Genomic DNA, 20,472 nt, shown 5'->3' on the forward strand with positions numbered 1-20,472 from the left:
TTCTGAATTCACATAAGTTTATTTTAAATTTTATTGTGTTAGTGTCCACTTTTTTTGAATTAAATGTATTATCAAATATGTACAGTATAATGATAAATAATAGGGTTCGTCAAGAACTTATAATATTTTCTTTTTTTTAATTATTTAAAAATTTTTATATTTTATTAACAATAGTAACTTAACGGTATTCGTGAAAATGAAAAAATAAAATTCATAAAATTGTTTTGCTTAATTATAATTTGCTTGATAACAAATAAAATAGCAAATAACTTGGATATAACTCCATCTGGTAACACTTAAAGTTTTATAAATAAAAATGTTAACAATTTAAATTTTTTTATTTAAACAAATACGAACTACCTAAAATATGTTGTTTAATTAAAGGTTTTATTGCATTTTCTGCACATTCCCAGACTATTAGTCCATACTAAATAATAGACTTATATAAAGCTTTATATACAGTAGGCATGATATCAACAAAGAGAATTTTATTTTATTTGTAGAATTTGAAAACAAGTGATCTCAAACGCATTACTGAATTCTCTATGTGTAAGTTCAATCTTAAATTTCAATCAATTATTAAACCTAAATAATTTACTCTTGTTACCCTAGTTATTTTTTGACAGCTACAAGTATTAAAATAAATATTATCACATGTTTGAATAAATATATCCTTAAAAGTTTTAAGTTTGTTATTAGTTGAAAAAGCACCAACTTTATGATCACAAATATAGTTAATGTATCAAATAGATAAAATTGTTCCTTAAACACTACCTCGAAACACGCCATAATTTATAAGTATTTCACTGCTCAGAATAATATATATTAAGACCATTTGTATCGGATTGGGTTAGGTATTGTTATTTTAAATATATTTGGAAAAATACCTTTTTTATACATAAATAAAAATTATTTAAATAAAATCATTAAAAATATTTGCCTCAACTAATTCGACTGATTAATGTTTTTAACAAGATTTATTCTATTACCATTCATATTTACGTTGTTAAAACCAGTTAGGTTGTTAATTAACTTTCCGGTAAATTTAGGATTTTCATAATTTCTAAAGAATTTATCTTTATAAAACTTTCCATATTATTGTAAGGCTACTGTAAGTACAATAAATATATTGTAATATATACTGATTTTCAGAGAAAAACATTGTTTTTCTATAACATTCAATGGAATTTTTAAAACTGAAAATGTAATTATGCCAATAATTAAATATTTTTTAGTGGTTCAATATTAATTCAAGCACAATTTGAATAAAATATTTGAAATATCAAACTTATTTTTTTCCCTTCTTGAATATATTAAATAAAGAAATTTTCTTTATAAATTAACAAATAATTTTCAACTTTTTTGAAAAGCTATGCTCACTCTACCCAAATTGTATTAATGAATATTAATATTACAACTTATGCCAAACAAGTTAAATCATATTCAATACTTGTATCTATAATTTAATTAAAAATAATTTGATAAAGTCCATAAAAAAGAATTTGAGTTGAGTTCAATGTTTGAGACAATCTGAATTCGATTCGCCCCTTATTTTGCTTCGATGCGAAACTGAAAAGGTATTAATTGTACCATGATATAATTTTTTTAGCTTCAATGCGAAGCTAAGAATGTATTAATTTTTCTATGATGTGTTATTTTTTTGTGTCTGTTGCCACTTTTTTTCAGCTCTCACTGGACCGATTTTAATGAACAATATGTCAAAAGATCACAAATCTTATCTAGTTGAAGACATTATTCTTAAACATTGAAAAAAAATCCCTCGTTCCCCGTAAATGGGGGATATCTCCAAAAAATTTTTAATTTTTAAAATCGTTAAATTTCGTCATTTTATTCACTTTTTTTTCTTAAAATTAGCATAACTTTTTCAAAAATTAATAAATCAACCTAATTTTTTTATATTGAAACCTTAGATATTTGCCTTTCATTTGATATAAATTTTTTGACAATCTATTTACCTGCCCACAGGGGGGCTTCAAATTAGCAACTTGTGCACAAAAAATTAAGGTTTTCAACTTAAGTTTTGAAAATGTTCCGGAAATATTCCGAGCTTCAAATATATGTTAAAATAAGTCTAATTTTATGTACTATAAGTTAAAAAAAACATTTGTTCCGACGACTTATCTTCTATTTGAAAATGGTAGGCGTAGTTAAAAAACATGCAATTTTGGTATTAAAATTTACGATTTCATATTTTATTTTTTCAACTTTAAATTATTATAACTTTTTGATAAGTGTATGGATCAATATAAATTTTTATTTCTAAATATATTATATTAATATATTATATAAATATATTAATATATTATATATCTTTCATACGTTTTTTGTAAATCGGACCATTACCCTTTATACAGGGAGGGTTTAAATGTTTAAAAATACGAATAAAAAGTAGACCTTATCTTTTAAAAATATTCCGGAATACTCCGACTTCAAATATATGTCAAATTAAGATAATTTTATGCACAAGTTAAAAAAAAAATTTGTCCCGACACCTTTTCTTCTGTGTACAAATGCCCGTCGAATTAAACGAAAAATTAATTTTTATGTAAAAATTATTGTTTAACATGAAATATTTTAATGTTTAAAACTGCCATAACTTTTTGAAAAATGAACAAATTAAAATAANATCGAAGCGTTTCTTATGATAGTGATTTTAATCACTGTCAGATATCATCTATACTTATCTCATCTATGCCACGTCTATACTGTGCCTCGACCCCACTGTGCTACCGTTTTTTTTTTTTGTGTGTCTGTTACCACTTTTTCTCAGCTCTCACCGAACGGATTTCTTTCAACGATACAACAAAAGATCACAAATCGTATCTAGTCGAAGACATTACCCTCAAAAATAAAAAAAATTTCCCTCGTTCCCCGTAAATGGGGGAAACCTCCAAAAAAATTACAAATTTAAAAATCGCTAATTTTCGAAATTTTTTCAATTTTTTTTAGTAAAAACTGCCGTAACTTTTTCAAAAATGAACATATCAATATAATTTTTTTTTTATAGATGCTTGATGTCTTTACCTATCATTTGGTATATATTTTTTGTAAATCTAACATTTAACCTGCCCCCAGGGGGGGAATTAAAATTACAACTTTTTCATCTTAACTTTTGAAAATGTTCCGGAAAGTCTGACACTTTTATATATATCTTAAATTAAAGCTAATGTAATGTACTTTATTATGAAAGAAAAAATTTGATCTCTGGACTTGTCTTCGTGGTGAAAATGGCTACCAAATGCTATTTTTGTGTGAAAATTCTCGATTTTATATTTTACATTTTTTACTTTAAAATGCTATAACTTTTTAAAAACTGTATGGATTAATACAATTTTTTTATGAGAAATAATATTTTTTAATAATCCCTTTTTCATTCGACATACTTTATCTTAATAAGAAACTAGCAGATCATGTAGCTTTTGGGAATAATACAACAATTTTTTAAAATTAAACACTATCTAAAGATTTGCATTGAAGCGTTTTTTTTTTTTGATAGTTTTTTTAATCACTGTCAGATATCATTATGCTTGATCCAACTATACCACGTCACCACTGTGGCACGACCCCCCTGTGCTGGTTTTTTTTTATATTGAAACCTTAGATATTCTTCTTTTATTTTATATCATTTTTTTGAAAATCTGAAAACCTGCCCGCAGGGGGAATTCAAAAAAACAATTTTTGCACACAAGTTAAGCTTCTTCAATGAAATTTTTGAAAATATTTCGGAAATATTGACACTTTTATTTAATTTTAAATTAAAGCTTATATTATTATTTAGAATAAAGTTTATAAGACATAAGAAGTTAAACTTATTTAAATTTTTTTGCTTTTTGAATTAGCTTAAATTGCCAATTTTATTAAAAAGCAAAAGCGATGAACAGTTGCCGAATCGGTAACACGTGTATCTTTCATAATTAAGGTACGAGGTTCAAATCGCTTATGGCAATTGACATTTGAATTTTTTTTAAGTTAGAAAAATGTTTAAATCATTTGATTTTTATCTCATTTAGATTCATTAACTCCAATAAATATCAAGGATCCCATCACTGTAGTCTCCCCTCATAAGAAGAAATTTCTTATTCATGTTAATATTATTTTACTATGTGTTTCTTTTTGTGGCTGGGATTTATTTTTCCAAACCTCAATTAATCTACTTTTTTCAACGATATGTCAAATGATTACAATTCGTATTTAGTTGAAGATATTACCCTCAAAAATTGAAAAAAAAATCCTTTAATCTAATAAAAAATACCTTAAACAGTTTTATTCATACAAACAATTAAAATTATTAATTTATAATATTTTTAATGTATTTACTGTCAATTTAGATTTGATATGATAAAAGTATTCAACTGCAAAAGTAAATATTTTTACTTTGTAATTTATTAATATTTTAACTCTATTTCTGTGTGTTACTAATAGTCTATAACATTCCAAATTTTTGGAATATTCTAGACTGTTTAAATTCCAAATTTTTTGGTAACATGTTGCTATATAAATCACAAATCTCAAAAGAAAAATGATTTTTAGTTTCACCTGAATTTAACAATCAACTTTTACAATTATAATCAAAATTTATAATTCGGTCAATTGAGTTGATATTTTTAACAACTTTTTTTTCGTTGTTTTTTTTAGTTAAAGTAAATCATTAAAATCAATTCAGTTCTACATATTTCAATTATAGAATCATTTTAAACACCAAAAGTTAATTAGAAATGATTACTATTTCTATTCAAGTGATCTATTTCGATAAAAATGCAACAAAATCGAGCTTTACTAATAAATTTACTGTAAATAGTAATTATAAAATTTCCTGAGTGCATATTAATCTTAATAATACCATTTTTTTTCTATTTAATTATGTCAATTTGAAACTCGCTTGTTGAGCTAAAAGTTATGGTAATAAATTCAATTTTTTTTTTATTATAAACTTACACTTTGAAGGGCAAAATAAAGTAGATTAAAAGTAATTACTTTTAACATATTAAAAATCAAAATCAATAATAATTTGAAAACAATTAATTATAAAAATTATATAACGTATAATTAAAAATTGATTATTATATAGTTATATATATATATTATATTATTGAATCTAAAAATTACTAATCATGTTTTTTTTTTTATTTAAATAGCCTTTATTTGAAGACTACTAATCATGTTATAAATAGGAAAATAGGAGTTCATTTTGCTTTTGAAATTATCCACCAATTTCTTAGAATTAAACATCATCTATAGATTTGCATCGAAGCGTTTCTAATGATAGTGATTTTAATAACTGTCAGATTAAATCTATACTGGACCCAACTATGACATGTTCCCATTGTGCCGCGACCCCCTATTTTTTTACATTGTTCTTATTCTTATTATTTTGATAATTTTTATAGAGAGGATGCTTTTTTTTTTTTAATATTGTAACGGAAAGACTTGTTTTTTATACTTAAAAAATGACATTTTTTATAAGATTCCATTGAAATTTCTAGTTCAAATTCGTTGCAGTGTTCATCCACGAATATATGAAGATGAACTTTGCAACAAGTTCGAAACATCAACATAAAACTAAAGACATGGATATATCTGTAAATATTCTAAATAATACAAAAATCCATAAAAGCTTTTAAAAATTTCATAACTTTAGGATTGTTTTTGTCTTCCTAAAAAATTGCAAAAGTGACGTATCATCTTTTGTAAAATATTAAAAATTAATATATACATTACTTTATGTAATTTGTTTATTTTTAATCTTATATAGCTACTAGCAACGTTGATTATTATTCATAAAAATAATCCACTAGTAATTCCTAGTAGAAAATACATTTTTCAAAATCCTCATTATTTAAGTGATTCATCTCATTTTGGATACAGAGAAATGGAAGGAGGTAAACTTTATTAAACAACCTGTCACGGTAATACTACGTAACTAAACTTAAACTTTTAGTTTTCTTTATGACAAAAATCATGGTTGATGTTATTATTTTTATAGTTAAAAAATACAAATTACATAAAGAAAAAATTGATTAAAATATTAATGAATTTGCCAATTTTAGTTGTTTGGATTTGACCATTTTTTTAAAAAGTGCTCTATTTCGTAAATGCTTTTTTTCAACGGCACTTAAGCGTTTTGAATTCATATTAAATTATTATTCAAATTAACTTAATGCAGAAAATAAAACAACACCTCAATATTAATAATATAACGTGCGATTTAAAATGTTATCGTCTTATTCTATCTGATTAAACATTTTCTGATAATCGTCTTAAATAGACACTTGCCAAACCAAAGGGTTCTAGACTATTTTAAATAAACTGTACAATTATTTTGTGCTGTTCTAAAAATTATGCGTGTTGTTCATTAAGAATGAGAGTATACCCATCATAAAATATAGGTCCAAATATTTACGAAGAATAAAAATTAAAGGGATCCACTGAGATTTTCTTGGTAACTAAGTAATATATAAATGACACTTTATATTTTATATATGGGCGTCTGCGTGGGGCCCCCACCTTGACTTTTTGCTTGGTTAATTTTCATAATCGTTGTGTATTATAAAATTTTGCAAAATAAATTTTTTTTAATTGAAAGAAAAAAAATGTATTTTATTAAATTATAATATGAAAACTAGGATTAAAAATACTGTTTTTTTTTTATAAACTGATGGCATATATGTTTAGTTTTATTTATTAAATTTATACAGTCACTCAGTCATACAGACAATAAATAAAACTACCATTAAATATTTTATTCATAACTTTTTTTTGTGAAGCCCATAGGCGTTTATTAGAATAACTTTTTTGAGGATGCTAATTGTATTTTTTCCCTACCCTAAAAACATTGTACATGTATATGACAACATACATAATATTTTGGGAAGGTAAGGTCTTTCTTATTGTGCCTATGACAAAGCCTTCAAAAAAGCGTGTTTAAATGACCGAGGATCATAGTTACTTATTTTTTAACGATGGGTTTATTAAGCGAACAGTGGATCCAAATATTTAAAATATATTTTGATTCTCCATGAAAATTTCTACATTCGTCCTTGGTTATTTGTAAAATTCTGTTGCTTTTAACTCGAAGCAATTACGTATAAAATGCAAGTACTTAATCTCATTATGATGAGTATATAGACTTTTCTATTTGAATATTATGTTAGTTGAAACTAAAATTTTTTTTTATAAAAAAGAAACAAAATTTTATACTTATGACTCTTTCTAATTTAAAAGTTTTAATGTACTTTAACCAGCAAATTCAATAAATTTATCAATTTTAAAAAAATCTTAACATTTATACACATTTTATCCTAGGACCCAGTCCTAACTTTTATTCTTTACCAACAACATTTGGATATTCAAATCATATTTTAACTAAATATCGAAATCCAGCTCCAACAATCGGTAGAAAAATTCAGGATACTTTAAATTATGGACATGGGATGCTTTACAATATTAGAGATCAAACTCGTTATGGTAAAGTATATCAACGAAATTATAACTTCAGTAAAAGGTCAATTAAAGTTAAAGGTAAATAACGATAACTCAAATGTATTCATTACCTTAAATAATTATTAAATAATAATAATTAAATTGTTAAGATTTTGTACCTGGCCCTAATGTATACTATCCTGAAAAAGCATTAAATATTGTAAAGCCAAAAGGAACACAAATTTCAATGAAGAGCCGTACAAATATTAAGAATACATTAATAGGAAATCCAGCTCCAAATATGTATACATTAACAAGTTCCATAAAAATTCAACATGAAAATAGGATGCCTATAATTTCTAAACCGTTAAGTTATTTTTTATGATAATTTACTAAATGATTTTTATGGCATAAATGAAAAAATACTTTGATTATTTACTATTATTAATTTATACAGACATATTATTTTCATTGATATTTTATAGACTAGTAATCACTACACAGTGGCAGGCACCAGCACCCAATATTTATCATTTGCCGACAACCAATAAATATAAGTATCCAAATGCAATGGAGGTAAAAATGAAGCATAAAATAAATTACACAAATAATAACAAATGTACACCAGCACCAAACTTATATAATACTAATAATAAATTCAAAACACAACCTAGGGGAAAATCATTTGGCCAAAATACAAATTTTAATAAAATTGTATACTTGACAGCTGACGACCTAAAACAATGATTCAAATGTATTTTAGGAAATTAAATCAACAAACTTAATTATTTTAATTAATTAGAAATTAAAGTTCCATTAATTATTCTTAGCTATTAATTATTAAAAAATTGACATGCTAAGGCATAAGGTAAAGTAATATTATAGTATACAATTATTTAGAGACATGAATAAACAATTAATTTTAAGTCAAATAGAAAACTATCTCACTAAAAATCCGAAATCAGAATACAAATAAAATGGATTTTTTTTAATACCTTAAAATATATACAAACATAATTGAAATAATACAAGAACTTTGGGTTAAATTAAAAACTAGTTATTTTAATATTAGGTACAAGAATAATTTTCAGTTTTATGATAGCATTTGTAATATTCTTACGTTAACATAAAAATACTATTCAATATTAAATAGATTTCAAAGATGTATACTATGTTAAAAAAATTCAATAGTGATAGTAATTAACTAAATTATTTGTTACAAATAAATAAAAATAATATTACATATTGACAAAATATATACTATTAAAATTACAATATAAATACAAGATCAAACTTCATTTTGTAATAACAATTACATTCATCACTACTAAAATTGAAAAAGTCTAATAATTAATTTTCAATTATTCCGAAATTCTGTAAAAATTTTAAATAGAAAATATAATTATTTCATTGTTTATCATAAATAATATCTAGGCATAAACTTGTTAATATGTTTATTGGTAACATTAGCATCAGTTTTAAATAAAATTTTAGTAACATTTTTTAATATTTAAGGTTATATACTGAAATGTTACTACTTATTAAGTAATAATAATAAAATTAAAAACATTAGAAGATAACCAATGGTTATCTTAAATAAATATTAAATAAGGTTATTAACTATATTTTTTTAAATTTATATTTCACTACCTATCATTGATCTTAATTAATTGAAAACTTTGATATAATAAAAAAATGACTTCATAAATTAAGAAATTTAGCCTTTCAAACAACTTATATATCAAGTTAATTTTACAAGGACAATTTTTGGTATTATAGTGATACTAATAAGCATATTAACAGTTTTAAATTTGTATTATTAAATTTTCATGTATGATGGTAAAGTAATCATACTTTTTTCAATAAGAAAAATAGAAAATCAACTATTTTTAAGGTTAATACTGTTAATATTATATATTATGTAGTACACCAACAGTCTTTATATAATATATTAATGATATATAATATAAAATGGAAAAAGAGGTAGTTATGGTTGTAAAAAACTAAATTGGTAGTAACTTTGTATAGTATTTCTATCTTTCTTGTGAAAAATAAAATTATTTAATAATTACTACAAAATTTACGCACTTGTTATTTATGAAAAACTTAAAAAGTAATAACATAAATACAATTAACCAATGGTTAAATTATAAAATAATCGTTTTCTATGACACTATGTAATATAATAATAATCTTGAAAGTCAAAATAATGAAAAAACTAAATTATGTTATGGTAAAAAGCCTTATGATATATAAAGAAAATTAATTAATTTTTAATAAACTATAACCAAAATACTATTAAAGATATTAATATATATTATAAACGGATTTTTTTTATCATAATACACCATAAACTAAATTTACTTTAGCTGAATTAACTAAACCTGAGTTTTCAAATTTATCAATAGTTAACATTTTAAATATATTATTCTAAAGAACTGTATTAGTGATACAATTATTAAACTAGTTAGTATGTATAAAGATTTTTAAAGTAGTCATGAACTTCATAAACAAATACTGAGTATTTTCACAAATACACAAAGATTTACACAAGTTATTCTTAATTATCTGATTTATCCAAAGACTTCATTACAAAATCTTTAAAAACAGCATAAGTTTTATCTAGTGAATCATTAACAATAATTATATCAAAATTTCCTGGAATTTCACCTAAAAAATAAAAAATCCAAATTTTATTACATGAAAAACAAATTCTTACACAATTATTTTTGCCAAAAATATAGTAATTTTATACATTTAGGTATAACTATTGATTAAGTTATTCTAAATAAACCAAAGTGGAAATAAAATTCATAAATAGGTAATATAGCAAAGTAAAAATCATTTTTAATTTGTTGAGCCTCCTCTATTGATAATTTACTAAGTCTATTATATAGCTTAGTTTTGAATACAACTAAAAATATATTTACTTTGATATTAGCGCTCTTAGAATTGCACTGACAATATTTATAAATGCATAAATTTACAAACCTTGTTATTATCATAATTTTAGAAAACGGAATGATATGAATATAATTTGTAATACATAGTTATAATTAATACTTTAAATCAATTAATTAAATAAAAAATCAAACATTCAATATATAATTTTATGATTTATAAGAAAAAAAATTACCATAGGCAATTTCTTGTTGTGCTGCGTTTAATCTTGTTTGAAGAGTATTTTCAGATTCAGATGCTCTTTTTCTCAAACGTACTTCTAGCTCATTAATACTAGGAGGCTTTATGAATACATAAATAGGTTTTAATGAATGAATTTTTTTTACTTGCATAACACCTTGTGTATCAATATCAAGTACACATATTTTACCACTTTTTTGTACATTTTCCACTGCTTTTAAACTGCAAAAATATAAAGCAGTTCTTTAAATTTTTGATTACATATATGATAACCTATAAAGGTGGGTAAATTTTAGTCAAGAATTTAGATGTTAGAATTAGAAAAATAGATTTTTTTTATAAAAAATAAATTATCGTATTATTTTTCATTGTTTTAAGTAAAATAATATTCCAGAAAAATAAAAAACAGATCTCAATCATGATATTATTGATTTTTCAAGAAGAATTATTAACACCTTACATTTAAAAATCTTTAATTGATTCATTATAAATTTTAAATTGTAGAATAACAAATAATTTAATTATTAAAAAAAAAATTAAAGAAAATATTTTCCATTTTAAAATTTTTGTATTGAACATTTAGAATATCACAATATTCAAGATGAATATTGAAAAAAAATAAGTTCATAAGATATATATAATCAAACTTAACAAACAGAAAAATGTACTGGAACTTTACTCTACTTTTTATTTAAAAAAAAATTAATCATGTACCCAATTTTAGATTTTATTATATGAGGAAAAAATTATATGTATGTTAAAAGGAAACTAAATAACCAATTATAATTATTTGATACTGGTTTATTTAATACTGATAATTTTTTTTCACTTAACTTAAATAGTAGTGGACTTTATTAAGCTGAACATTCTCATATTACACAGTAGGTTAATCATTTATAGCACAAAATTAATCTTAACTATAAGGTCTCAATTAAATGATCACTGTAAATTTATTAAAAGATCTTACCTAGTGCCATACATGTTGTCAGAGAATACTGCATGTTCAAGGAATTCACCACGTTTTATAGCTGCTTGCATCTCATCTTTGGTAGTAAAATAATAATGTTGGCCATCTACTTCAAAACAACGCGGTCCTCGTGTAGTATGGGAAACAGAGAAGCCAAACTTTTCTGGAAATTCATCAAATAATTTTCGCAGTAATGTTGATTTTCCAGAACCTGATGGCCCACATACAACCAAAACTTTGGACTTCTGATGTACCATTTTCATCAAACCTACCACACACTGTATTTTTAAAGACGTTATAATGTCTTTATATGGCTTCTACGAAAATTAAAGCACAAATCATTCATATAGGATTAAAACAACACAGTTCGTAACAACACTTACAATGAAAAAATAATAGCAAGATATCACCAAAAGCAGCTTTCAAAGACGTATTGTAAATCTTGAAAAAAAAAACTAACAAAAGAAAAATCCAACATCATTGGTAAAAGTCAACAAGTTGAAAAAGTTTTGAATTACTATATTCTTTAATTTTATACAACACAAATATTATACCGTGCACGCTGCACGCGTTTTAGTGCGCATGCAAACAAACATGTTACGAGTATAGTCAAGCCACACATCTATCATGCACGATAATTAGTGCTACGGTAAATATTGTACGTTGCGTGATACAATCAGGGCTGGAATATTACTATATAATGTGGGATTATTTAATAAGCAAAAGGCTTCACACCTCATCATCTCACCTCTCATTATAACACGTATGAATAACATAATTTTTTATAACTTTATGAGTAATTATTCATTAGATAATCAAATTTTCATTTTATTTAACGATTATAACTTTCTTATCATTGACGAACAGCGTCGCACACTGAGTAATTAATGTGAGTTATTAGAATTTTAAATATTTACTCATTAAATCATAAGCATTTTATTATTAGGCAAACATGAGGCTTGGTATTAACGATCCCAAGTTGTTTGTTTCTTTTAGTAGCATAAGGCTTATACTTATATGGCTTATCTCTCTTACAAACAAAATCTTATCATTTCTTATACGTTATCAATCCGTTTTGAACAACCAGTACTACATATCATTTTTTTACAGATCGTGTCACGTAATATTTTTGGATTAATTGAGAATAGAAACGCCGGTTTTTGAAATGAAATACTTTAATCAAATAATTGAATTTAATTGTATATTTTGTTGATTTATTGAACTTATTATGTCTAATCAATTAAGAGGTACATCTTTTGTTCAAAAAATTAACTATGAGGTAAAAATAACTTTTTTTTTTAACTGATACATCTTTTTAATTATGTAATAAACATATAAGACCATTGTCGGCGATAGCGAGGCAAGCAAGGTACGTGGTCCAAACCCTGAATATAGTAGTCGCGTAAGTAGGGTTTTGGTTTTGGGCGGATATACTTGAGAAAAATTTTTATTACCCCCTAAAAACAAAAACAAATTGATTATATATGCCCTCCATGCCCTTGGCACAAGGTTCTACAATTATGATTTTTCACAGCCTTTTAACCTAGCACTAGTACTGTATACTCATATATATTTATACACCATGAAATAAAAAAAAATTGAGTTTGTATATTTTGGGATATGTAAAACTGGAAAATTCACTAATAACTAGAATCTAAATTTACAGGCATTTATGTATGTTGTTTGATTTATTTTAAAAAGATCCAAGTTTGTACAAATTTATTGATGAAATATACAGTAGTATAGAAAAATTTTTCATTTTTGTGTGGATAAGTATCCTGATTCTCCTTAAAACCTATAACTTTAGTTAGATTACATTACTAGATATTCATGCCTATAAAAACAAATTTGAACTGGATGATGGTATATTTGGAATAACTTAACAAAATTTATAAATTTAAATGCTACTAATAATCCATCCTCCTGATTTTCCATATTTAACATGTAATTAATTTTATGATTTATTAACATCTCACTTCCCTTCAAAATTTGAAACTGAATATTAAAGATTATAGATAATTTGAATTTGGTACTTCAAGTGTCTAATAGAAAATACACCCTGTTTTTTTTTTTTTAATAATAATACTCTGTCTTTTATAGGTATAGATAATATGTATGCATATTAAATTCAACTAGATAAACTTTTATTGTTCAATATTCCAGATTATTTGATAATCATTTATTTATTGAATTAAAGTAAAAATATTTAAATTTAAAAGCAATAAAAAAAATTAATTATATTATTTTATAATTAAAATTTCAATTATAGCACAACATCTGCTTATTTATGTGACATTTCTGTATAGAAATATAAAAATGTTTAACTAATTATATAGAAAATATGATTATCTTGAATAAATAAAATTAGAATAAAGGTCAAACTAATTATAATTATTACAGTGCATTAGTCCAATATTCTTTAAGGCATATTTTTCTTCTAACAGTACAAAATTAGTATAATCTATTTATTAGATATAATAAAATAATTATCTATTATTATTCATGAAAATTTATTTTTAAACAATTTATGTTAAAACCAAACCATTTTATTTATAGGCCCTAGAGCATACAAATTTGCTTGAACAGAAATGGAAAGGTTATAAACATGAATACGAAGATTTAAAAAAATGTTTAGAAGAATATCCTAAAGAATTATCAGCATCTATAATGATGCCAATAGGACCAAAAGTATTTGTTAGAGCACAACTTTGTAATACTAATGAAATAATTATTAGACACGGTGAGAACATTTTTACCAAACAAACTGCTTTTCAAGCAAAATCTGTGTGTGATCGTCAAATAAAAAGTATGAATTTTTCATCTTTTCTTCTTAAATATCTTCATATAAAATCATTTTAATTTCTTTTTTAGGGTGTACTAATGCACTTGCAGCCATTGACAAAGAAAAAAATTTCTTAAGTCAAAATATTGTGGCTAGACATCAGGCCACTACTGATGTTACTCAAGAAATAATTGAACCATTAGATGAAGCTGAAGAAGCAATATGGAGAGGTAAAAATGAAAAATTAATGAATTAATTTCTTCTTTAACAATGTCAAAAATATATTTTTCTCAATTAAGTTTCAAATCTGCAATTAGATTTTTTCTATAATTTTTGAGATTCATATTAATTAGTAAAAAATGAGTATGAACATATCAATTTAAGGTAATGACTCAATGTGAGGAGTGGATGTTGCTATTTTTATCATTAGACATTTCTTAGCCTCACTCTTCTCTCTGCCTAGGTATTAAAATGTTAAAAACTTTTGAAATACAAATGTTGTTATTGAACATTGAAGTTATATTCTTAATTAGATCATTTTCTATTTTATAAGCTAGTTAACAATAACCAGAATGAAAATTTTTTTAATTATAATTTAAAAAAAATTTCATTCTAGTGAAATGATTTTTCTGTGTATTTAATATAAAAACGAATTCTATATTCCTATAATTTGTGAAGATATTTAATTTAAAAAATACATACTTACACAAAGTATTTTAATTAAACACAATAAAACACAGTAAAAAGAGAACAATAAATAAATATATTAATGGTAAATTTAATACCTTCTCAGCTTCGCATTTAATCTAATAAATTCTTTCATAAAAATGAATACAATTTAAAGTCAAAATGAATAATAAAAAAAAAAAAGTAGGGAGGGTGGTTCCCTGACCACCTCTTTCTTAATACACCATTTTAGCATATACTAATTTCTTAAAAATACTTTCAAATAAGTTTTTGTACAACAATTTATTAAATTTTTTTGAATTTTCCAACTTTTACATAAAAATCATACTTCTTTCTATAAATTTAAGGTCAGTTTTCACAAATTTTTGTTTTAATTTAATAGTATATTACATAATTTTTAATTTAAGATATTTATAAAAGTATCAGTATTTCCAGTAAATTTTCAAAAATTAATTTTTTGTAGAAAAGTTGTCATTTTGAATCCCTCCTGCAGGCATGTAAAAGGGTCAGATTATTAAAAAAATGTACCAAAAGATAGGTAAATACCTAAAGTTTCTATAAACAAATAATTTGTTTTTACTTATTCATTTTTAAAAAAGTTATGGCAGTTTTAATGGAAAATGTCGATAATTACCGATTTTTTAAATTCTAATATTTTAGGGTATTTTCTCCATTAACAAGGAATGAGGAAAACTTTTGAGGACAATGTCTTTGACTAGATACAATTTGTAATCTTCTAAGATATCATTGAAATTAATACTTTCTCAGATTTGCATCAAAGCATTATATTCTAATAAAATTAGTTAAAATATCTATTAAAATCCTTTTTTTAAATTTTATAGAAAGGCATAAAATTAAAGAAAGAGAATATAGACAGCAATTAGCAAAAATGCGTAAAAAAAATTTAAAAATAGAAAATGATGCACTTAAACGACTAGAGGAACTAGAATTACTTGAAACACTTGAGGATGATTTAATACGGTACTTATTAATTACTATATATTTGTATTTTTATTTGATGATAAATCAATTTTATAATTAATGGATGTTATTTTTAGAAAATGTATTTTACCTTATTATTATGGTAACATATATTTCAGAACACAAATTTATCAACATTTTATTTTTATAGAATTAAATTATTGATTGAATATCTATTAAAAATATAGGAATGAAGTTAATATAGACAGTGATGACTCATCATTAAATGAGAGCAACGATGATGATGATGATGATGGTGACAATGTCGATGATGATGATGATGATGATAATGATACAAAAGAACTTGAGATTGTTTTTAGTGAAGATGCTCCCGTAACTTGTATCAAGAAAAAATCTTTCAAGAAAAGGGTTTCATTTAACAATGATGTTCAAATTAAAGAATTTGAAATTAGGCCCGAAGAATACTTTATTCAAAGAAAAGAAGAGCTTATACACAATAAATCAGAAGTAAAATCTGTTAAACTGAAATTAAAATTATTGTAGGGTATAAATAAATAACAATGTGTACTGAGTGATACATTAATGATCAACCATTCAATTACAGAATATAAATTTTTTTTTTGTTTACTTTTGGAACATGTCCCTGTGGATAGGGGATAAGAATACTTCCACGGCTCCTCTGCCAGTCGTAAAGAGGTGACTAATGAGGTTGTATCATATTGATAGCTGTCGTAAAATGTCAAAAAGTATGAGGAGTCCTGAACAATCTTAAGGAGATTGTCCTATCTCTTATGTATGCTGGTACAACAGGTGAGGGAAATTAAAGTAATTAGAAGGCCTAATAAATAAAGTGTTTGATACCAGCCGGACAACTTGTATAGTAGCTGTTTCACCAGTGTACATGTCTACCCAGCGCTTGTAGTGTTAAGAAATTAATCAAAGGTTAGAGGAGATCAGCTCATTGGGTGAAATGGAGAGAAGCGATTGGTGTATTATGCAATAAGAGAACTCTAATGAAGTTGAAAAGTACTCTTTATAAGGCTGTAGTGAGACCATCTATGATGTATGGTTCAAAGTGTTGAGCGGTTGATAAGAAAGGAAAGCAGAGAATAAGTGTAGCAGAGATTAGAATGAGGATGAGTGGAGTGATTAGAGAAGATAGAATAAGGAATGAACATATAAGAGAGAGTATAGATGTATCGTCTCTTATACAGAGCATAAGTGATAAATATAAAAAGTATTAATTCTGATAATTTAAAAACAATATCATCAGCCTAAGTAAAAGTAAAAAAAAAAAATTTCAAAACTATTTAAATTCTACAGGTAATGAGTAGTTAATGATTAACAGGTTACTCCGTATTAAACTTTAACACAAAGAAATTGATAAATACCACCTATAACTATATAAAACTAATAATGTATCATACTAAAAAGTATCAAAAATAATTTTCTTAACATAACTACTATTTTAAACAAAATCCAGTGGCTAGTGTTAAAAGATTTACCTTGTATAATTAAATAACAAGCAAAAAAAAGTCCTTATTGTGAATCAGCAAAAGGCTCTTCCATAATAAATGTTGGATATGCCACTAAATTATATCTATAAATTAAAATACACGAAAACTAAAAAGTTCTTTTAATTTTTCTTTAGATATTATTAACAGAAATAGATGATATTATAGAGAGAGAATCAGACTTGGATACATATATTACAGAAGAAACAAAGGAAGAAGAAAGTAGTGACAATAGCACTAAACCAATTAGCATGTTTAAAGCTAATCGAATGAAGAATAAAAAAAACTAAGTGAATAAATATATTTTATTATCACAAAAAATTATTAATCTATAAATATAAGTACAATTGTTAGATATTTAAATGTATATATATTATGTAGAGAAACCAAAATATGTTTGTTATATAGTATTAATATATTAATAATATATAAAAATATGTATAAATTATTTTTATTTTCTGTAGGAATAATATTATCATTTATTTAAATAAGTTGTTTTTAATGGAATAGTAAAATTTTCAAATTGTATACTTCAGTATATATTGAATATAACTTATTTTATATTTTGTTAAATAGAAAAAGATACAAAGTATCTTTTTTAATTTTTTAATTATGTTTTACAGTTATATTGTATGAGAAGAAAAAACATTCAGTGATAATGAAATTTTTTTTAATTGAATAACATTAAAAGTCATAAGTTTAATAGTGGGTCGCCTAAATAAAAAGCCCATTACATATTTTTAGATTTAAAAGATAAAAAATGAGATTCATTTTTAAAAGACCTTTTATGGGAAATTTTAAATATTTAAAATACCACACAACTAANAAATGAGATTCATTTTTAAAAGACCTTTTATGGGAAATTTTAAATATTTAAAATACCACACAACTAAAACTTTATTTTCTTTTCAGGCCGTTCTTCAGTAGTTACTTAACAAGTTCATTAAAAAAAATTCAACAGTTAATGACTAAAATAAGTATAATATTTGATTTAAACTTAAATTTTAGTTTTTGAAATATTTATGTATTAATTTATTTGTATTCATACTAAATATTATTCCATACTTTCATATTATCACTACTATAACTGCCATCACAACCGCTCTAAAGTATTATATTTTGATAAATTATATAAAATTTGAGAAATATCTCGCAAAAATATACTAATTAAATATATTATGTAATGTAATAATAAACTTTTGCTGGACGGCTAGTTTGTAATATTTCAGAAAAAAAATAGATGCCAAATTAAATGACAAAACTAAACAAACATAAGTCAATAATTTACTAATAATTATTTTTCAATAATAATATTTAATTGATATTATAATATAATTACTTCGATAATAGTGAGGATTTAAAGGTAAATATTACATAATATATTTTTATGTGACATAAAATTGCAATTATAAAAAATTCATAGCTTAACTAATTATGTATAGCAGGTAATAACATTTGTACTTGAGAACATTAAAATTATATATATGATTAATATTAGATAATATATTTTTCCTTGGCTTGTTATGGTAGCAATACTAAATATGTATATTAATAGCAAAATAAAATCTAAAAAAATACTGTGAGCACCATCTAAACATTTATACTAGGTATGAGTTAATAATTATTTTAAAGTTAAAGAAAAATTATATTTTAGTTGAGTGACATTTTTTTTTTTATAGATTTTTTGTATAAACAATGCATTTAAGTTCTTTAAAATTAGCCACAAGTAATTAATTTTTATTATATAATGCATTTAAGGTTAAATAATTGTAAAATATGTCATAATATTACAAACAAAATTTTTTTTAATTGTAATCAACACACTAACTTAAATCTAATAATTGTAATTATAATAATGACTAGAATAAATAATGGAACATAAAATGTAATTTTCCTTTTAGTTAAAATATAGCATAAATTTAATTCATAGTTTTTTAATAAAAAGAAATTTAGGGATTCATATGAATGAATTTCATAAATGGTCATTAATAAATTGAATAAGAATAGAATTGTAATTATAAAAAAACGGTTTGATTGAATTGAATAAAAAATTAATTAAAACTAACTAATATATACGTCTCACAAAAATTAATGAAAACATTTTAAGGATAAATGTCAATCAATATATTAAATATTTTCAAAGTATATTGTAAGTGTACTAAGAAGATAATATAATGAGAATATAAGTTTTTCTTGAACTTTTAATGAAATTAAAAATCAAATTTTTAAATACCTATTATGATTAATAGGACATATCAGTAAAGGGAAGATTTATAAAGATAAAAACTACCCCAATTCAAAATTATTTTACTATAAATTTAATCACAGTAAGAATAATAAGATAGAGGGGGGGTAATTTAGTCAATCTATATTATAAATGATCTATACCTATACCCATGATTCAAGTGATTATTTATATTTCTTATCTACAACTAGATGTTCACTACATTCCAAAATGATTGGTATATTTTATATTAATTTACACACAAAAATTAATACAGTAAAAAAATAAAATATAATGAGTTTATTAAAAAAATAAATATAGCATGCTTATTACAATTTAGGATTAACTGAACGCAGACAAAATGATGGTGATGGTGATGGAGAATATACTACAGTGGGTGGTGGTATTCTTTGGTGTAGAGCTAATGTATTTGGAGGACTAGTCATGTCATCCTTAACTTGACGATAATGTAAGCCACCCAATCCATCACATCGGCTCAATAAAGCTAAAAGTAAAGTCTCAAGAGCACACAAATAACCTAATACCTAAAACAAATTATTAGACTATATCATTGTTTAATATAGCTTTTTTTTTATCTTACTGCTGCTACAAGTAGCTGATGACGTGTAATACGAGGCACCCAAGTATAAAATTCATGAAATGAATAAACTTGATGAAGAACTAATGATGAACTTGTTAGACATAAAGTGGTCATCATAACATAGAATAAAACATTCTGAAATGTTTTTTTTTAGTTAAACAGTGAACTATGAAT

The 20,472-nt window shown here is 23.8% G+C and overlaps 4 protein-coding genes across 12 annotated transcripts in view; 2 read left to right on the forward strand and 2 right to left on the reverse strand.

Annotated features, from left to right (window-relative positions):
• Positions 1–468: 468 nt before the first annotated feature.
• Positions 469–8,187, forward strand: LOC126903741 (outer dense fiber protein 3-like protein 2). Of its 2 annotated transcripts, XM_050682196.1 has the most exons (7): positions 477–549; positions 4,350–4,381; positions 5,505–5,600; positions 5,774–5,900; positions 7,324–7,539; positions 7,611–7,806; positions 7,926–8,187. In XM_050682196.1, the coding sequence occupies exons 3-7, from the start codon at positions 5,538–5,540 to the stop codon at positions 8,185–8,187; spliced, it is 864 nt and encodes a 287-aa protein (XP_050538153.1). In that variant the 5' UTR covers positions 477–549; positions 4,350–4,381; positions 5,505–5,537. The 2 variants fall into 2 exon arrangements, with proteins under 2 accessions (XP_050538154.1, XP_050538153.1); XM_050682197.1 differs by lacking the exons at positions 5,505–5,600; positions 5,774–5,900 and having other exon boundaries at positions 469–549.
• The window catches only part of LOC126903742 (uncharacterized), a 94,229-nt gene continuing 76,660 nt past the window's right edge, over positions 2,904–20,472 (reverse strand). The window contains exon 2 of the mRNA XM_050682198.1: positions 2,904–3,045. The gene's annotated coding sequence lies outside the window, so the exon portion shown is untranslated. The remainder of the gene's footprint in view (positions 3,046–20,472) is intronic.
• LOC126903744 (uncharacterized) lies at positions 8,052–12,429 on the reverse strand. Of its 3 annotated transcripts, none has more exons than XM_050682201.1 (4): positions 12,297–12,429; positions 11,549–11,816; positions 10,577–10,803; positions 8,052–10,110 (listed from the first exon to the last, which is right to left on the reverse strand). In XM_050682201.1, exons 1-4 carry the CDS (start codon positions 12,322–12,324, stop codon positions 10,001–10,003), a joined length of 633 nt encoding a protein of 210 aa, XP_050538158.1. In that variant the 5' UTR covers positions 12,325–12,429; the 3' UTR covers positions 8,052–10,000. The 3 variants fall into 3 exon arrangements, with proteins under 3 accessions (XP_050538158.1, XP_050538160.1, XP_050538159.1); XM_050682203.1 differs by lacking the exon at positions 12,297–12,429 and adding an exon at positions 11,932–12,113; XM_050682202.1 differs by lacking the exon at positions 12,297–12,429 and adding an exon at positions 11,932–12,110 and having other exon boundaries at positions 11,549–11,865.
• On the forward strand, positions 12,168–19,308 carry LOC126903736 (RNA polymerase II subunit 5-mediating protein homolog). Of its 6 annotated transcripts, XM_050682186.1 has the most exons (8): positions 12,291–12,437; positions 12,659–12,827; positions 14,105–14,354; positions 14,420–14,560; positions 15,860–15,998; positions 16,187–16,466; positions 17,611–17,763; positions 18,386–19,308. In XM_050682186.1, exons 2-7 carry the CDS (start codon positions 12,777–12,779, stop codon positions 17,761–17,763), a joined length of 1,014 nt encoding a protein of 337 aa, XP_050538143.1. In that variant the 5' UTR covers positions 12,291–12,437; positions 12,659–12,776; the 3' UTR covers positions 18,386–19,308. The 6 variants fall into 6 exon arrangements, with proteins under 6 accessions (XP_050538147.1, XP_050538143.1, XP_050538142.1 ...); XM_050682185.1 differs by lacking the exon at positions 18,386–19,308 and having other exon boundaries at positions 17,611–17,886; XM_050682187.1 differs by lacking the exons at positions 17,611–17,763; positions 18,386–19,308 and adding an exon at positions 16,564–16,585 and having other exon boundaries at positions 16,187–16,498.

The sequence above is a fragment of the Daktulosphaira vitifoliae genome, unplaced genomic scaffold (assembly GCF_025091365.1).
Source record: "Daktulosphaira vitifoliae isolate Bord-2020 unplaced genomic scaffold, ASM2509136v1 Scaffold_4, whole genome shotgun sequence".
Lineage (NCBI taxonomy): Eukaryota > Metazoa > Arthropoda > Insecta > Hemiptera > Phylloxeridae > Daktulosphaira > Daktulosphaira vitifoliae.

Bases quoted from the DNA above. Each gene is read 5' to 3' on its own strand.
- LOC126903741 (XM_050682196.1), top strand. From the start codon at position 5,538: ATGAAGATGAACTTTGCAACAAGTTCGAAACATCAACATAAAACTAAA. The intron at 5,901-7,323 runs GTAAACTTTATT...ATTTTATCCTAG, and splicing joins ATACAGAGAAATGGAAGGAG to GACCCAGTCCTAACTTTTAT. The intron at 7,540-7,610 runs GTAAATAACGAT...TAAATTGTTAAG, and splicing joins AAGGTCAATTAAAGTTAAAG to ATTTTGTACCTGGCCCTAAT.
- LOC126903736 (XM_050682186.1), top strand. From the start codon at position 12,777: ATGTCTAATCAATTAAGAGGTACATCTTTTGTTCAAAAAATTAACTAT. The intron at 12,828-14,104 runs GTAAAAATAACT...TTTTATTTATAG, and splicing joins TTCAAAAAATTAACTATGAG to GCCCTAGAGCATACAAATTT. The intron at 14,355-14,419 runs GTATGAATTTTT...TTTCTTTTTTAG, and splicing joins GTGTGATCGTCAAATAAAAA to GGTGTACTAATGCACTTGCA.
- LOC126903744 (XM_050682201.1), bottom strand. From the start codon at position 12,324: ATGTTATTCATACGTGTTATAATGAGAG. The intron at 11,817-12,296 runs GTGAGATGATGA...AGTGTGTGGTAG, and splicing joins CATACGTGTTATAATGAGAG to GTTTGATGAAAATGGTACAT. The intron at 10,804-11,548 runs GTAAGATCTTTT...ATATTTTTGCAG, and splicing joins GACAACATGTATGGCACTAG to TTTAAAAGCAGTGGAAAATG.